A 17990-nucleotide genomic window follows, 5' to 3' on the forward strand; every position below is an offset into this window, starting at 1 on the left:
TATAAGGGTCCTCACTACGAATGTTGTGCAATCGTGTGTGTGTGTGTGTGTGTGTGTGTGTGTTACATATCATATTCCTCCTCTTTATTCGATAGCACATCACGGTTGACGTCACGCTGCTGGAAACTTGATGATACATGATACAGGTCAGTGCTAGTGCATCTGTATTTACTGCCCTGCTTCACTCACACCTTCTTACTGAGTGTACATATATATATATGTACATGTACACTCAAAACTACAAAATTACCACTCCCCTAATTCCAAAACCATTGTACCACAAATCTCTAATCTGATATTACCTCTGTTTTCTTTATTGTTTCTGAATGTAAGGGTTGATATTTACGTCTTCCATGTTAGAATCCCGAATTTGTTATTGTATGCATAGAATTAGCTGCAAAAAGATGCATTACTGAAATAACGTTGAGCATTTATTAACCAGTTATATGGTTATTTTATAGAGGTTTACTTTCTATGTGGTAGATTAAGGAACACATTAATACAAAATTGGATGAATTAACCATTAATTCATGAACATTATTCAAGGGTTTTAAAAATGAATGTTATTCAGGTTTTTAACAGTTAGTTCATGCTTATTACAGCATGAACTAACTGTTAAATAATGTACCCTTATTGTAAAGTGCTTATTTAAAGTGTGATTTTATAGTCTAACTTTCAAAAGTCCAGGATGCGGCTCACGCCAGGGTCACGTGTGTGTGTGAAATCATTTATTGTTCCAAAAGAAAACAGTGATCAATAATTCAGTTTATGACTGATTGTTACATCATTTCAAAAAAACAAAAACACTGCACGATGACACGGCGTCGCACGGGCTCACTGACGCTGCTGAGCTCAGAGGACACTCAACATTCAGCGACAGCTCTCGACTCTTCACAGCTTATCTGAAGGGATGAACATTCACACGCGCACACACGCACACACACACACATAACTGAGGAAACACATTTTTAAAAAATAACAAAACACAAGAGAGAGAGATGGAGAGAAAGAAAACACACTGACACTCAGGATACACTGAGTTTCAGTGAGTGTGGTTTCCATCATTTTCTAAATAGAGGATGTTAGAAATTGTACACCATTAATATCCCTGTGTGTGTGTGTGTGTGTGTGTGTGTGTGTGTGTACAGAATGAAGCCATAAAAGCTCTGTGTCCATTATACCAGGGCGGGGACTAGAGCGCAGTGGATGCTTCCCATCAGCAGAACAGCTGAGTCTTTATCGGACGTGTCTTGACTGAGGATGACATAATGTTTGAAAAGGAAACAACAAACAACCAAAAGAAGTGATGATGAGCTGTCACAGCATTACATCAGCTGCACGTGAGACGAGAGCGGCTCCGGAGTTCGGGTACAATGATGAAGTTCGTTTGGTGGTGGTGGGGGTGGGGGTGTTGGGTAGTGGGTGGCGTGAAGGAGAAACTTAGAACGGGTGTTCCGAAACAAATATCGTCAGGCGAATGATGGAGCTGCCTCGGAAGTTGATGACGTGGTTGACGGTGACCATCTCCAAATCCAGCACCACCTCCCTCGGCCCCTTGAGTGGCCGCGACAACACCAGAGTGGCGCTCACGTTACTGGTTTGCTACGAGGAGACGAAAGGAACGAGACGTGAGGACGGGAATTATTTCACAAACCAAATGTAGATTTTTGAGAGAAAAAAAGCACAAAGTCATTCAGATTGGTCACCTGGCAACACGGAAAAAAACTTATATTCAGACTTAGAAACTGAAATGGAATAACTTCAATGGAGGTTTGACTCATATATAACTCTCTTGTGCTCAATGTTATTGTGTGTTTCTGTAAAAACTTAGATTTTTTTTTCATATACTATTTCAGTTTAGTTATTCTTGTAAAGGGTTAGGGTTAGTTCTACACTGCACATCTATTGTTTGTAATAGATTGATGCAAATGACCATGATGTATTAGACCACCACCCAAAGCCACAGCTGCTCTAAATTAACATCATTTTCTTATGTTTCTGTAATGGTTAATACACCCGTATGTAGAAGCTCTTTTTTTTGTTTTTTGGACGATTTCTAAAATATTTATGTTTTCTCATTTTATGACAGGTGGTCTAAGCACTTTATATTCATTAAAAATGCATCTCACAACAAATGACACACTCTTATTGCTCCATCTGGTGGATTGACTCTGTAATGACGGGTCAGGTGCTTCCTGTTGTGCATGTTTTTCCATCTTTGCACTCATTCAGTCATAGGTCTGTGTGTGTGTGTGTGTGTGTGTGTGAACGGGTGACACAAGAGATGAATAATTCATGTTTCCATGGTTGTAATAAGGTCATTTCAAGCATGCATCAGAATTTGAAGTGGCAGTTTTGAAGTCTTTAAGACTCACGATTTGTGAAATTGGAAGAACAACTCAAATTGTAGTGCAAATTTTTCATCTTTGTAAATGTATTTCATACATAATCATTTTGGGTTCATATTTTTCTCTGCCAGCAATAAAATGTTTTTAATTGTTTTTTTTTGTTTACAATGTGGGACACAAGGCTATGCAAGTTAAACATAACATTTGTTTTATAGTTAACTGAGTTGGTTCATCTAAGTGAATCAAACCTCTCGTCTTTTGTTGGGTTTTTTAATTTAAGACTTTTTTAAGACTCCTGACACACAAACAATGTGATGTGTCTCACAAGGGTTATTTATTATTATTAAACTAATATATATAACATATATATATAAACTAAAACTAAGCATTTGAAAAAAAAAAAAAACTATAAATAAAACCAACCAATAAAAACTAAGTCACTTTAAAAACAAAAAGTCAAAACTAAATAAAAACTAATGGGAAATCCCAAACTATTATGACGTTGATGAATTGTTACAGACATATGAAAATGTCTTCTGTTTTCATTCAAACCCTTAACAAAAAGTGATTTCGCTCTAAATGTGACTTGGTATCAAAATATTTGTTCTATATTTGGACATTATTCGGTTTAACGGACACCTTGTTTTGTTTTGGGTGGACATTTTGTGGATGAACACAGGTGCCTCATGTTGTGCCTCATGTACAGTATATGTAACTGTTTACTTGGTAATTAAGCATTTTGAGTTGTTATGTATGGAGGAAAAAAGGGTGTTAAAAATAACATAACATCACTGTGTTTGTCCCAACATGTCAAAATGTCTTCTGTGGTCATGACAACTACTGGCATAAGAGATGATGTTCAGACATTTATGGGTAAACGTCAAGGATTAATTCTATTTGAATGACAGAAAAAAAATTAAAACCAAAACCATAAAATAACATATCGAGTCATTTTTGATGGATCACTCTGCACTTGAATTTCTGCCTTTGCACAATTTAAGTTTTACTAGCAGCAAATGTGGAAAATAACAAATAACATTTACTTTTTTTTCTACACAGGAGAGGCAGTCCTGTTTCAAACTAACTTTTACATGGAATACATTTTAAATTGAGCTACAACTTAAAATCGAAATAGAACTAGAGCTGCAGCTAACGATTATTTTCATAATCGATTAATCTGTCGATTATTTTCTCGATTAATCAATTAATCGTTTGGTCCATAAAATATGAGAAAACCTTAAAAAATGTTGATCGGTGTTTGTAAGACCTGGAAATGATGATGTTCTCAAATGTCTTGTTTCGTCCACAAACCAAAATGATTGACTTTTAATGATTTCTTTGTTATCCAGAGCAAAGAAATTAAGAAAATATTCATATTTAAGAAGCTTAAACAATTGAAAATCTTGTTTTAATCATGAATAAAGCTTCAAACCGATTATTCGATTATCAAAATAGTTGTTGATTAATTTAGTAATCGATTAATAACCGATTCATCGTTTCAGCTCTAAATAGAACATCCAGCAGAATCTACATAGTGTTGCTTTTTCTGAGCTCTGGCGGTTTAATTTCTCACTGTGCTGTGTGTGTGTGTGTGTGTGTAGTTACAGGTGCAACAAAACCCACAACTGATGACACATCAGAGGTAACGAAAAATGCGAACATCTAAGTGAAAATCACAGTTTTCCAGTGGGTCTTTTTTTCTTGTTCACCACAAATATTCAGTGTGGTGATGTGTGTCTCATTCAGCCATAATCTGAAGACAGATTGTGGACTGAACTGGATCATTTTGCATCTTTTTAAAGTTAACAGATGCAAAATGGCCACAAAAAGCTGTTTTCCTGTAGGTGGCACTGTTCGGGTTTTCTGTCCACTGCAGCTTACACTGTCTGCCTCTTTCTTCATATTAGATAAACTAACATAAAACACATGTTTTATATTAATAAAAAAGCCTAAAGCACCCCTATTAAAAAAACCCTATACTATAGTATTAGCAGGTATTTAATGGTGTAATAATGTACCCAATAATTATTCAGTTATAGGAAGAATGCATTAATGAATATGTTCTTACAATTACACGTTTTCCTTGTAAGTTATTACCTATTTAGAATTAATATATTAATCTTACCGGAATTCTCCCCAATATTAAGCATCAATAAGTTAAAAACAATGTAATTTTAAGCAGGTATTAGGGCAGTTAATGGAGTAATAATATACACTATTATTTAGGTATGATCACCACACAATATTTTTAATTAAATTAATTGTTAAGCGTAAGTGTTAAGGCGACTGTGTCTCATTACTCACCCTCATGTAAAACTCTCGGCCATCGTTGCCCGACTTTATCTGGAAGATGTAGAAGGCGCCCGGGTAGCGCGTGGTGGCCTGCATCTGGAAGATGTCTGCAGGGACAGTGCGTCCCGACGACATGTCCATGTGTCGGTACAAGATGGTGAAGGGCTTGTCCCTGCAGGCAGGGTTCTCAGCTGAGCACATACACTGACTGACGCAGGAGGAGACACGAGGAGAGGTCAGGTTTTTCCGGGAATATGACACGGTATGAAGACACCTTCAAAGACAAGTGTGTGTGTGTGTGTGGGGGGGAAGATGACGACGACAATAACTCACTTGTCACTAACTTCGATGTAAGGTGAGGGACACTGTAAAGAATTCAGGCATGTGTAGCCTCCCTGGAAATTGAAACATACTTGTGCTGTTGTACAGGTGTTGTTACCAGTGTCACATTCATTGATATCTTTAAAATCAAACACACAACAATCAGAGTCAGTTAAAACAACATCATCATCATCATCATCATCATCATCAGAGAAAAAAACATTTCAATAATATGGAATGAAGACAAAACAGCAGATGACATTAAGATGTTAAACACAAGCTATTCAGTAAAAAATAAAATGTGCAAATTCATTTTCCTTATATACAGTGCTTAATAAATCTATTAGACCACCTGTCATAAAAACAAGAAAACATAAATGTTTTTTTTTTTTTTAAATAGAAATATTTTTAATATATTATAACTTGTTTAAAACTAAAAATGTTTAAAAACTAATACGACAGTCATCCTCCGTCACTTCTATACTTCCAATATTCGGGATCTCATGCTTGTGACTGAAACTCTCCGAGGCTGAAGAGGTGAGGAAGGGGCGTGGCTTCACTTTTTAATGTCAGATTATTGTGCAGAGAGATTTTAAAACCAGTTTTTACCAGTTTTTACCATTTTTTTTTACAATTAAGCACCCCACTATTGTTTTAGTTGCTGTGATTTTCCGACCTCATTTTACATCATGACAGGACGTTGATAGTGGGAGATTTTAATATTCACATTTGTTGCAAGGCCAAATAAATTAGAAAATTCATGGATAACAATAATAATGATTATATTTTAGCATTAAAAATATAACTTTGGTTAAAGAACTCCTACGTACTGGTGTATTAACCATTAACCAACCATTGATAATTACCAATGCTGTTAATTTAGAGCAGCTGTGGCGTTGGTCTAATACATTTGTTAAGCACTGTATATCTTTAAAGTAGTAAAGAAGGTTAAAAACACAAATGTGTTTTACAAATATGTACTTTTTATGTGGTGTTTTTTTCCTAATCAAAACTTTTATATTCTGAACAACAGATGCCGTTATAAATGTTTACGTTCAGATGACGAAACAGTCGCAACTGTGCCGTTATCTCCTTACCTTCGCAGCTCCTGCCGTCCTCGAATACATAATATCCCGGCGGACAGATGCAGGAGAAGGAGCCCGGCACGTTCACACAGCGGTGCTGACACAGAAACTCAGAGAAGCTGCACTCATCCAAGTCTAAAACAGGACGGACACTCGTCAGGAAAAAGACTGTCCAACACCAACAGGATCAACAGAGTTTCCCTCAAGTTCTCTGGTTCCCTCACACGCTTCATAAACACAATGTTATATTACATTTCCATAGATAACAGTATCTGTTTCTATGCAGTATAAACATTAAGGTTCAGTGTCTAACAATGAGGAAAAAAATACCCATAAGTACGTCAGTGACTTTGAAACAGGGGGAAGCTCATTTCAGGCCCTGTTATTCATACATTCATTTGAACATAAATTCAAAACAAACTAGAACATGAAAACGCAATAATTATGTAAAGATGAAATGCTGTAATAGTGTTTATTTACAGTGTATATGTACAAATGAAAATGGTCTATATCACCGGGCAAATAACACACGACACACTGCTCCACTGACCGCCAGAGAAGATGAGCTTTCGTGGAAGTGATGTTTTTGACCGCAGTGGAAAAAAAACACTGGACCTTTAATCTACTCTATGACATACTGTAACCTACGGTTTTTGGAGGTTTTTGGAATATTTTGAAGAAGAAATGTGCTAAATCTATCAAATTTGAAAAATGATTCAATGAATCAGCTCTGCTTACCAATGCAAGTAGTGCCATCGGCCGCCAACTCAAACCCCTCGTCACAGTTGCACATAAAGGAGCCATAAGTGTTGAAGCAGCCGTGACTGCAAGGCTCTTCTTCACACTCGTCCACATCTGAGGAAAAAACAATGGACAGTGGTTAACACAAGACTGGAACACAGATGCTCACAGTGTGTGTGTGTGTGTCTGTGTGTATCTGGTATTCCTTATGTTGTGGGGACCTAAATCTGTTTACACAGTCACATTATGGGGACATAAATCTAGTCCCCATCATGTAAAATACTACATTTTGTGGAGAAGACATAAAAGTTAGGATTAGTCCAGCAGTAGTTATGGCTAAGATAGAGTAAATACTCAGTGAGTGAGTTAGAGTGAGTCTCCGAGAAATTAATGTAAGTCAATGTAATGTCCTCTGTGTGTGTGTGTGTGTGTGTGTGTGTGTGTGTGTGTGTGTGTGTACCATGACAGGTCCTGCTGTCCGGATTGAGGATAAAGCCGGGGTTACAGGAGCAGGAGTAAGAGCCAGGGACGTTGGCACACAGCTGTTGGCAGTAACCATAGCGACATTCATCAATATCTGGTCAAAAGGAAGGAAAAAAACAACAACAAAAGACTTGTTATGAACCAAGAAAAGTATTATATTTAGTATTAAACTAAAAACTCAAATAATTATCTAAATAAAATCACAAAAAAAAAACCTGCTCAGCTGTGTTACTACTCAGAACAAAGAGAGGGCGCTGTTCTTCTATGGGAAGCCCTAACAAATCACAATGGCATATTGTCAACAAAACAAGAGGCTGTATCAATTTTGACTAAATATATCTAAAAACTATGGTGATTTGGCATTTACTACGCACATGGTAACATCTGTGTAATCCATTTTTATGATTAAGGGCTGTATTACATTAATCACAGTAGCTGAAAAGATTGTGTCACTTACTTTACAGTCAACCATGTAATGACACTGCTGTGTTAAGATATCTCTGTGTTTCATATTCTTTAAGTTCCATAGTTTGTAAGTAGAACAGGAGCTCACTCACCCTGACACTGTCCACCAATGAGCCAGTATCCCTCAGTGCAGGAGCAGGTGTAACCACCTGACGTGTTGATGCAGACCTGCGTGGGGTTACAGTGATGAGAGTTGGTCTCACATTCATCAATATCTGCAACGGAGAGGAGGAGATGTTATTGTTACAGATTTTCAAGGATGGTTAAAGGGCCAGTGTGCAATATTTTGGAGGATTTATTGGCAGGCATTGTATATATATATATATTTTTAGTAACTGCTCTGGCGAGGTTCTAAGCAAGCTGAGACAATACTAAAATGTGGCGTCAACAGAGCGTCGGCCACTTCATCATGGAAAAGGAAGCACCAAACACTTGTGGTATGTTTTGTTTTCCCTGCCTCCTCTTTCAGATGCCGGAACAAGAACAAGCCTAGATTCAGACAGGTATTACAGACATTTCTCTAAAACAGCAAAAATGCAATGGACAATGCAAAGCGAACAAAAGAGTGACAGAGAAATGTGCATGTTTAAAGGGGAGATGGGCAAAATTCAAACACACAAAATAAATGCCTGAAAAGTGAATGTGTACTTTGATTTTCATTTAAGTAAATCTTTTAAAATAATGGTATCAGGTATGAGGAATGGTGCTTTGGCCTGTCCTAGTGGTGATATGCGGTAATACATAACCGAAGTGTTGTTATATACCACATTGTGGTTATATAGCCCACGGGAAAAACTGAGTTGCCGATTGTGCCTCCCCAAAAAAAAATTTCACCCACTGCCACTGGTGGAAAAGCACCATAGATGTTGCACTGGCACAAACATCATGAACCAAAACAAAAATCTTTATCAACAGTTACAACTATTAAACCTGTGAAAGTGGTCTGTCAAAATACAACTGAATTAAGTTATGATGTATAGGCTGAACAAAACAATTCAGCTATAGCTGCCACATAGACTGATAAAATGCTACATAGACTGATAAAAAATGTATCAGTCCATGTAGCATTTTATCATAAAATGCAGTCTGTACCACTAGGTTGTACTCTAACTCACAGTGGTCGACAAGAGCAAATGCACTGCAGCGACCCAAAACACATGTAGAAGGATAAACGAGTTGCATATTCATAAGCGCTGCAGATTCAAAAACCCAAACGAAAACAAAGACAAAAACAAATGAAATGCAAAAGAAAAATGATCTGCAGAAAGAAACAGAACACATGCAACTAAACAACGCAAAACCGAACACACGCAGGACATAAAACACACACAAATCCCAAAATCCCACAAGCAGAAATGAAAACACCAGCATATTCAAAAACGGAAGATCTGAGTGTTGTAAAGTTTTTTTACCGTAAATCCCTTTGTAACTCAGGTGTTAAAATTCAACGTCTGATAGTTTGACTACAGAGAAACGAGTGTCGGATAACCTCTTAATAAAGATATTTGTTATGGTTAATGAATTAAGTAGTCCCGGCGTATCGTAATGGCAACGAGCGCTCCCACAGACCTTCTTCCGTTTGTAAGTATGCAGCTCGTTTGTCATGGAAAAAACTTCTCCTTCTGCATGTGTTTTGGCCTGTTGGGCACCGGAAGATACTCAACTAGAGCAAGAACTGTTTTGTTTGTGTACCAGCACAATTTTAATGGTTGCATGCCTGTGCGTAAACTAGCCATTGTACTGTTGTTTGTGAGCAAGCTTGTTTGTAACTCCACTACAGCAACAGTTCATGTCCTGGTGCCTTGCTCAAAGGCACCAGAAGACAAGAATAAAATTTCCCGTGCTGGCTTTTTGGATTGCACAGATTCCCTCAGATTTTCACTGCCCTGAAGTGAAAAAAAAAAATCTAAAACGCCACAGTTAACACCTCAGCCTGTTATCGTCTCACAGTTGTTTTTGCACAGGATTAAAGGTTTCTCAGATTACAATCTGAATTCCTTGGAAGCCGCTGGCACAGCTCACTCACTACATCATAATAGCTACATTTCCTTATGAGGATATGACATATCTAAAATTCCAGCCTCTGTTTATGGTTCTCAGACCACAAAGAAACCAATCTCTAGAAGACCGGTGGGGGAAGTGGGTGGGAGCCTGGATTTTTGTTTGCACAGGCAGTTTTGAGAAGCGATAACGTCTGCTGGTGGGATCGTTCCCTTTGTGCCAAATTGGACCGCTGGACCTTCATAGGGTTGGAGGAGGCCCTGAATGTTCGGCCCCCGGCCAAGTGCTACAACAGCCTCGGCACCTGCTTGCTGTTATCAGTCAATACCTCTCTGAATGGCCCTCATCTGCACCACATGTGTAGCCAATACTGCATTGTTTCAGTTCACCTCCTTATATAGACTGTTTCAGGAGCTGCCCACAAAGCAGATTCAGAAAAGACATGAACGATGGGATTTGTCTGACATGCCCAAAAGTCGGTCACAAGAAGGAAAACTTAATAATTTTGACCTAAAGTATGTGCACACACTAATTCAAACCAATCTTCAGAGAGGAAAAGCCAGATCCTATTAGCTGTTCTCACAAACTACATGGAAAAAAAACTGAACCCTGAAGAACGACAAACAAAAACACTTTTGTTTTAAGAATATGGTGCTTATTCCTTTTTTAACTTTATCTGAAGGGTTTTAGGGGAAAAAAAAAAATCACAAGGTTGGAAATTTGACTCACGCCACAGGGAAGCATGTAATCCTTCAATTTAAAAACAAACATGAAAACACCCCAAACCAAATTCATAGTGGATATTAATATTACAGCTCCGTGGGAAATGAAAAACAAAGGATTAGGGAGAGTCTGAACTCTAGGGGCTGAATCTAATGTTTCCGAGTAGTGTAAATGTCTGTGTGAAAAGTGTCCACCATTCACAGACTGTTGACATTCTACTTAAAAATGAAGTTTACCCTTATTACAACAGTTATTACAAGTCTTCTCTTAGCATTAGAAGCTAACATCCTGGTAACTGACAATGCCACCAAAACACCTGGAACAATCCCATTCTCCATCATCTTTGAACTAGTTTAGCATGTTAGCATGCCCCGCTAATTAGATTTCAGGTTTTGTTTTGTTTGTTTAAAGAACTTAACAATGCAGCTGAATGTACTATTACCTCAAAACATCATTTCTTGACTGGCAGTGAAACAACCAATCACTTATCAGCTTATATTTTAGCACATTTCTCTGGCGGTATCCATTGAATACACTATGAACTGACTCGGGTTCTGTCCAATCAGAAACAAGAAGTGTTGTGTGAAATGTTGTTGTGTTTTGTGTAATGTTGTTCTTTGTGTAATGTCGTTGTGTTTTGTGTAATGTTGTGTTTTCTGTAATGTCATTGTGTTTTGTGAAATGTTGTTGCGTTTTGACCTTCAGGGCCACCGTATGGAACCTTGCCAGAGCAGGTACTCAAAAAAAAAAGCACCAGGTGCAAGGCACTATCCCAAACGAGAGTTGAGTTGAGCCAAGCAGAGCCTTGCTAAAACTGTATAAAGGAAAAGCACCAAAAGAAAATACTAAATACAAGATTGTATTAATAATGTGGTTATATACAGAAGTCGAATACACCAGACTCCTCCATGTTCTCAGGACTTTCTAGTCTTTTTAACTGATCTACACTTCCACATCAGTCTCATTTCCAAGAGACTGATGCTACATCACTGTTCAAACACTCACACCAGTGATAACTGTAGGATTATACACCCTATACACTTTATTAGGCAGCTCAACTTTTGCTTTTTGATGCAAATATGTAATCAGCCAATGACATGGCAGCAACTCAATGCATCTGGGCATGTAGACAAGGTCCAAACGACCTGCTGAAGTTCAAAGTGAGCATCAGAATGCAGAGGACAGGTGGTTTAAGTGACTTCACCGCTGATCTACTTGGAAATTTTAAGCCCAGCCATCTAAGTGTTTACAGAGAATGGTCAAAAAAAACCAAAACATGACCATTCAGAAGCACACACCATGGACGGAGCTACAAAAACTCCTTAAAAGCAACATTTCTGTGTTGTGTGATATTACTCATGCAAGAATGTTGTGGAGCACTCTACAAGCCACATCTAATTACCCAGCATCAGCAGCCAACATCACTAATTCTCATATGGCATGGCATGACACAGAATCCTTCAAGCATGGTTCAGAAATTTCTTCTGAAAAGCCTTCCCAGATGTGTTATCAAGGAAAAATAAATGTGTTTAAGGTTTGAAAGAACTAATTTCTTCTGTTTTGCTCCCACTTCGATGCTATTTGTGGTACCACTTGGAGCGGATAGTGCAGGACAAAGCCATGTTTGTTATAGGTTCAGACAGGAAGTCACTGTCTGTGTCGTTTCTGTCCCATGGCTGCATCCATCAACGACCCATTACATCAGCGCACGCTCACACCAGCGTTCAAGTGCCGCAGGGACTTGTTACGATAGGCCCCCACAGAGACATGCCTGTTCTAAATGCTCAGCCTGGGCACAGATTTGGCAGCAAATGACCTCATGATGTTTGGCATTCAGCTGGTTAAGTTTACACTAACAAGGTAGTGAGCTGTCTCCCTGACAGCCTTCTCCCCCTGCAAAGAGAAACAGTCCATATTTGTGCATGACCTAAACTCGAAGGCTCTTTTTTTCGAGGGGAGAAACCCGTACTGTTCTGTATGTGTACATTTTCCATTCATTATATGGTCACGGCTGTTTAATCCAAAATGACAGAAAAGCACCACAAACAACTCCTCTCTGCAAGAGACACGGGGATAATTATGTTAAGATATATGGAACACAGCTGGAGGACATCAGATATTCATTGTTTATTGTGGTGTTTATCTGACAGCTGGGATCTCTTGTGCCCGTGAAACACTAACGAAGTAATCTGGAATAATAACTTTCCTCCCTGTGAGAGATTGGAGACCCTGTGCTCCAGCTCTGATGACGGCAGACAAGCTGCTGCACTGAGCATTAAAAAAAAAAAAAACCTTGTGTCACCTCGACCGTCGACAGTCGTTTTATTGTCAAAATGTGCTAAACACGAGGAGGTGGCAGATGTCGGGACTGTCTTTTTCTCAACATTCACGGGCAGGGATTCAGCATGGACACTGGGGACTGAAAACAGCTGCCGCAGAAGACAGACAATGTCCAACCCTGTGTTTCCTGTAAGCAACTGGACGAGGATAAGCGTTTCTAAGACGCAGCCAAGGAAATCAAAGAAGTGACGAAGTCCGAGAAGTGATCTAGCTGACAAAAATGTCAGAGAAGTATAAAAATACTGTTCATATCGCTGACATTGAAGGTGACATAGACCGGAAGCTCCAATTAACGCTGCGTTTGTGTGTGTATCTGCGTCATTACCTCGTTTATGAAACCCTAAAGTTTCAGAACAAACAGTTCAGCCACTGCTGAGAAAATAGTGTTGTATTGTTTTCCTGGGCTCTGCGAAGCGGATCGACACTTCCTTAATTTGATGTCGTCATCAGAAATCCTCACCACCGTAGCGCCTCCCGGTGCGGGCACTAGTCCGGGCACATCCGGTTGCGTACATTCAACCGCAGAAGAAGAAGAAGAACTAGTCTCGTTGTAGCTGCTGAGATGCAGAGCATCCACCGTGCCAGAGGGGGAGCTGTGTATCTGAGCGCTGGCCTATCTATTACGTCACTTCCAGGTACCTGGCCAATCACAGGACAGTAGGAAAGCTCTCGTTGGCTGGCCAATCACAGCAACTGTTTGGTCTGAAACAGCGCGGCTGACGAGAGCGTCAGCGAGGAGATATTTTGATCGGCTCGTTTGCAGCGATTAGGAGGTTTTTAATCATGAAAACAAGTTAATATATGTAAGTAGACCTCCATAACTAACATATATGTGTGATACAAGCATTCTATGTCGCCTTTAACTTTGGCTGGGACAGAGGACCAATCATGGGTGCCATGTCCAAGACGTGACGACAGAGTTGTAAGCAGACAACGGTTCATTTCAGTTGTTCAAAAATCCCACTCTGCGGCCACTTATCAAACATCACTCAGCCTCACTGGCTGAGTGATGAACGTCAACAACCACACAGAGCTGGGGAACGCAAACAAACTGACAACAATGACCAGGATTTGTTTTTTTGGTCCTTTTACCTTTTAAATCAGTGTTGAAGACATGAAAAGTGAACTAGTTCATATTTCTAGAATAGGGGTAGTATTTTTGAAAAATGGTGCTTCCTAACCTCAGTTTCCCCCGAGTTGAGAAATATCTTCTTTCTTTTTTTTGTTACATGCCCAACAGTCACACTTGGTCCGAGGCTTGAAACTGCAACGCTAACTCAGCACTTTTTAGACCCACTCATGGGGGGGCGGGGCCCCATTCCCAGAATGTAAACAGTGTCCGCCATCTTTGCTAACAGTTATGCTAACAGGACCAAGTGTCACTGGTGGGCACGTAACAAAGAAAATAATGAAGATATTTCTCAACTCAACAAGGAAACAGAGGTTGGGAAGCACAATTTTTCAAAAACATTACACCTTCTCTAGTAATACAAAGCTAAATGCAAAGTATTCCTTTAAGTAACTTATCAATATTTCTAGCTTGTGGCCTCATGAACATGTCATTGTCAGCAGGTGCACCATTTCCTCTTTCAACGTTTGCTTTATTGCAAATCAAAGAGCTCCAGTTATGTCATAGGGGAGAAAATTACAAAGACTGACAAACTATTTTTCAGTCAGATGTTTATTTTCCTTCTTTCCAAACACATGAATTATCTCAGGACCTCACTGATTATTCCTCGACATCTTTGGAAGGGATTCAGGATAAGCTGGCTCAAACTATCTTCACCTTGAGCAGCTACAATATCAAAATGCTGATAATACATTGATGGATCAGCAATAACAACCTAATTATTCCAAATAAACTATCTGCAGAAGAAGAATATTTACAGTTTTTTTTATCTTTAAAGGGCCAGTGTGGGCTTTACTGGCAGACACGTAATATATATTCTTACATAAAAGTAATGATAAGTATAAATGTTTAGTCACTTTTAAAATAAAAATGGTTTTTCATGTGCTTCTTATATCTATTTTAGGCAAGGGCCTTGCTTTACAGAGACCGCCATTTTGCACCTCCATGTTTCTACAACAGCCTGTATAGACAAACCAACGGCAGCTTGCGTTTGGCATGTTGAAGCAGTAACTAAGAAGGCTAACCAAAAAGAACAACATCATTTCGGGTATGTGAAGGCCACCATATGGGGAGGAGGAGTCCTGTGTTTGTTGCAATCTGCCGTTTCACCACTAGATATCACTAGTTCTTACACAGTGGATCTTTAGGTCCAGGTCATACATTCTGTGTCTGCGCAGAGGTCTGCTACAGAAAGAATACAAGGGAACACAAATGCGGGTGATTCCATTTACATCCGAGGTCAGGCGTCACTTTCAAGGTGACCGTGTTCCAGTTGAGAGGACGGAAAAAAACATGGACACAGATGTATCTCAAACTCGCCATTGTTAGCAATACCAGTCAAGAACAATGCTCTACACTCTAAATGTACACAAAAATAGCGTAACAACATGGTCAGGGATACAATCTGAACAGTACTATGTGTACAACTGATTTATTGTGAAACAAAAAAGACAGACATACAATTAACAGTAAAAATAACATAGTCTTTTTTACTATTGACGCCATCTAGGAATCCTGTGTCAGGGTTTGTAAGGTTGCTCCGATTTTCCAAGTTTGAAATTCAACTTGAGGGGCGTTGAATACAGTTGAAGGAATGTCTCCTCAACTCAGAGAACTCAGCATATTGCAAATAATACTTGTGTGCTACTTGTATCGGGTACATTTAAGTTGTTTTACTGGATCTTAAAGGATCTGAGTTGTGTGTTCCTACTATTGATATCGGTTTGCTGACTCACCATTACAGCTGCCATCCTCTGCAGCAGTGTATCCCAGCAGGCATTGCGCGGTGCCCCTCACCCTGGGGTAGCTGGGCTCCACAGATCTGGGAGCAGCAGCAGCAGGGAAAGTGTCTTGAAATCCAACCGATGTGTCTGGGTAAACTGGCTCGGGCAGGACCGGGGTCTCTGGTCTGTACGGTTGGTTGTACAAGGTCCTCGGGATGCACAGGTAGCCTCCATTCTGGTTCACACAGCGCATGTCTCCCCGGCAAGCATCTGGCAGCGTCCGGCACTCGTCCACATCTGGGAAGACAAAGCGGTGCACTGATGCATGAGGACATTCCGGCATTCAGAACATCTGTGGGGCTTCTGATTTGTTTATTTTTCGCTACTTTTCACATAATAAAAACATTCTGGCTGACATGTCACTTTAGCTGTGTTATTATTTCTGTTAACATGACAAATGTGGGGAATGTTTTCCTAGAAGCTGACATCACGCGATCCCATCATCAACCAAAACAACATAATTTTTGGCAGGAATCAGCGCTGTTCCATAGACACGCAGCAGCATTTGTACCGTGCAATATGTCATGCAACTCATGAAAAAACAGTCACCCATCCGCCCATGCACTACTGCTGTATACACACAAACGCTCCCTCAGTCAGGTCTGGTAGTATCGCCTGGCGGAGCCCATTTTTAGATGAAGCAGCAATCAAATAATGTTACAATGTTCAATATTCAATTCAGACCAAACAGAGGCAGAACAAAACATCAGAAATGATCCTTTTAGCTAACTCTGGCGCATATATAACCTCTGTCCATGTCAAAATAAATGAATTTAAAAATGTCACTCACCTATACACTGCCTTGCCCTGCGGTCATATGCAAAACCTTCTGTGCAGCCCTGCAGAGAGATTGAAATGTGCATTTAATGTAAGTGCTGCGTGTCCAGACTCTACAACCCAAAACCCGCACACACTGCTTATTTAAATCCTTTTAATTAGAGACAATTTAGCATTATGATTGTACAGAAAATTGTTTATAGACCAAAGCCCAAAGTGGGTTCTTTTAAACTGCACTTTGTTTGTGCAGTACAGTGCAAAGTAATGTTTATATGAAACAGGTGATAAAAAAAACCCAACTCAACTTTATTATAGACATTTTTGGATGAACATATAACGTTTTAGTGACAATTAAGTGTACTTGCAAAATGAAGATGATTAAAAAACAGGTCAATTTATCCATTCATCTCTAATTTTGACTCCAATTACTGTACCAAAGTGATTAAGTACATACATTCAGTGGGAACAGATGAGCAATAAATTATGTACTAAATTACATGAATACATTATGATTCTATTACAATCAGTTCGAAATGTACTTGTTACATTCTGGTACACTTGACTTCAGCTGAATACATTTTAACTTACTATTAACATGTCATTATAATGACCATGTTTAAGTGAATGACATCCTGTGTGAGTGTACACTGTTAGCTCTTTAGCACTTTTTCCTACTGACCAGAAGTCTTCATGGACCAAGGACTCAGGACCAAGACCTGGTCCTAATGAGGCAGAACCTCATTTCCGGTCAAAATTTAGGGCAATGATTTGAATTGCGGTAATGTTAAAGTTAGGGTTAGGCTTTAAGTGGTTGTAGCTAAGGTTGAGAATAATGTTTTTTTTTCTTCTTTAAAGCTGTCCAAATGAATGGAGTTCAATGCAGTGTCCTGATACGTGTGTGTGTGTGTGTGTGTGTGTGTGTGTGTGTGTGTGTGTGTGTGTGTGTGTGTGTTACCTGTCCGTGTCCAGGTCGGATACAGAGCAGAATAGACACCAGCGCCGCCAACATCCTACAACCAGGCATACACATGTCACACTCATGGTTTCACAAAAAAACGGCTCCACAGAGTGAAAACGGAAAGAAAACAAAGATGACTCACCTTACTGACGAGCATAACCTGAAGCCGAGTATTACAAAAAACATCGTGTTGCGTTCAAAGATGTAAACGGCCCGTAAACTGTCCTTTCTCTATCCGCGGGGATCTTTTCTCTGCGCTCCAAACTATGCGTCTTTACGCAAACGCGGACACCAATTCGTTCGCATGAAGCGCAGTGTGTGTGATCCGAGCTGGAGCTTCGGTGCATGGACCAGGTCCTTTTTCAAAATGGACTGCTCCACTTCTGCCCCGCTCCGTCGGCTCTACACATTATTATTTAGCAATGCAAATTGACGGGCCCCCTCCGAGCACTTCCACAACAGCTGGATTCAATCACGGAGAGCCTGCCTCCTCCTCCTCATCCTCCTCCTACTGCTCTGCAGCCTGTGGCCCCACAGCGGCGC

The 17990-nt window shown here is 39.6% G+C and overlaps 1 protein-coding gene across 1 annotated transcript; it reads right to left on the bottom strand.

Annotated features, from left to right (window-relative positions):
- Positions 1–706: 706 nt before the first annotated feature.
- On the bottom strand, positions 707–17935 carry fbln5 (fibulin 5). Its single transcript, XM_058614599.1, has 11 exons — positions 17590–17935; positions 17445–17499; positions 16503–16551; positions 15665–15949; positions 7828–7950; positions 7248–7364; positions 6785–6901; positions 6059–6181; positions 4974–5100; positions 4653–4848; positions 707–1602 (listed from the first exon to the last, which is right to left on the bottom strand). The coding sequence occupies exons 1-11, from the start codon at positions 17631–17633 to the stop codon at positions 1441–1443; spliced, it is 1398 nt and encodes a 465-aa protein (XP_058470582.1). The 5' UTR covers positions 17634–17935; the 3' UTR covers positions 707–1440.
- Positions 17936–17990: the final 55 nt, after the last annotated feature.

Source organism: Solea solea, chromosome 18, assembly GCF_958295425.1.
Source record: "Solea solea chromosome 18, fSolSol10.1, whole genome shotgun sequence".
In the NCBI taxonomy this organism is placed as follows: Eukaryota; Metazoa; Chordata; class Actinopteri; order Pleuronectiformes; family Soleidae; genus Solea; species Solea solea.

Bases quoted from the DNA above. Each gene is read 5' to 3' on its own strand.
- fbln5 (XM_058614599.1), bottom strand. From the start codon at position 17,633: ATGTTTTTTGTAATACTCGGCTTCAGGTTATGCTCGTCAGTAAG. The intron at 16,552-17,444 runs GTAACACACACA...ATCTCTCTGCAG, and splicing joins TCCGACCTGGACACGGACAG to GGCTGCACAGAAGGTTTTGC. The intron at 6,902-7,247 runs GTACACACACAC...TTTTTTCCTCAG, and splicing joins GGACAGCAGGACCTGTCATG to ATGTGGACGAGTGTGAAGAA.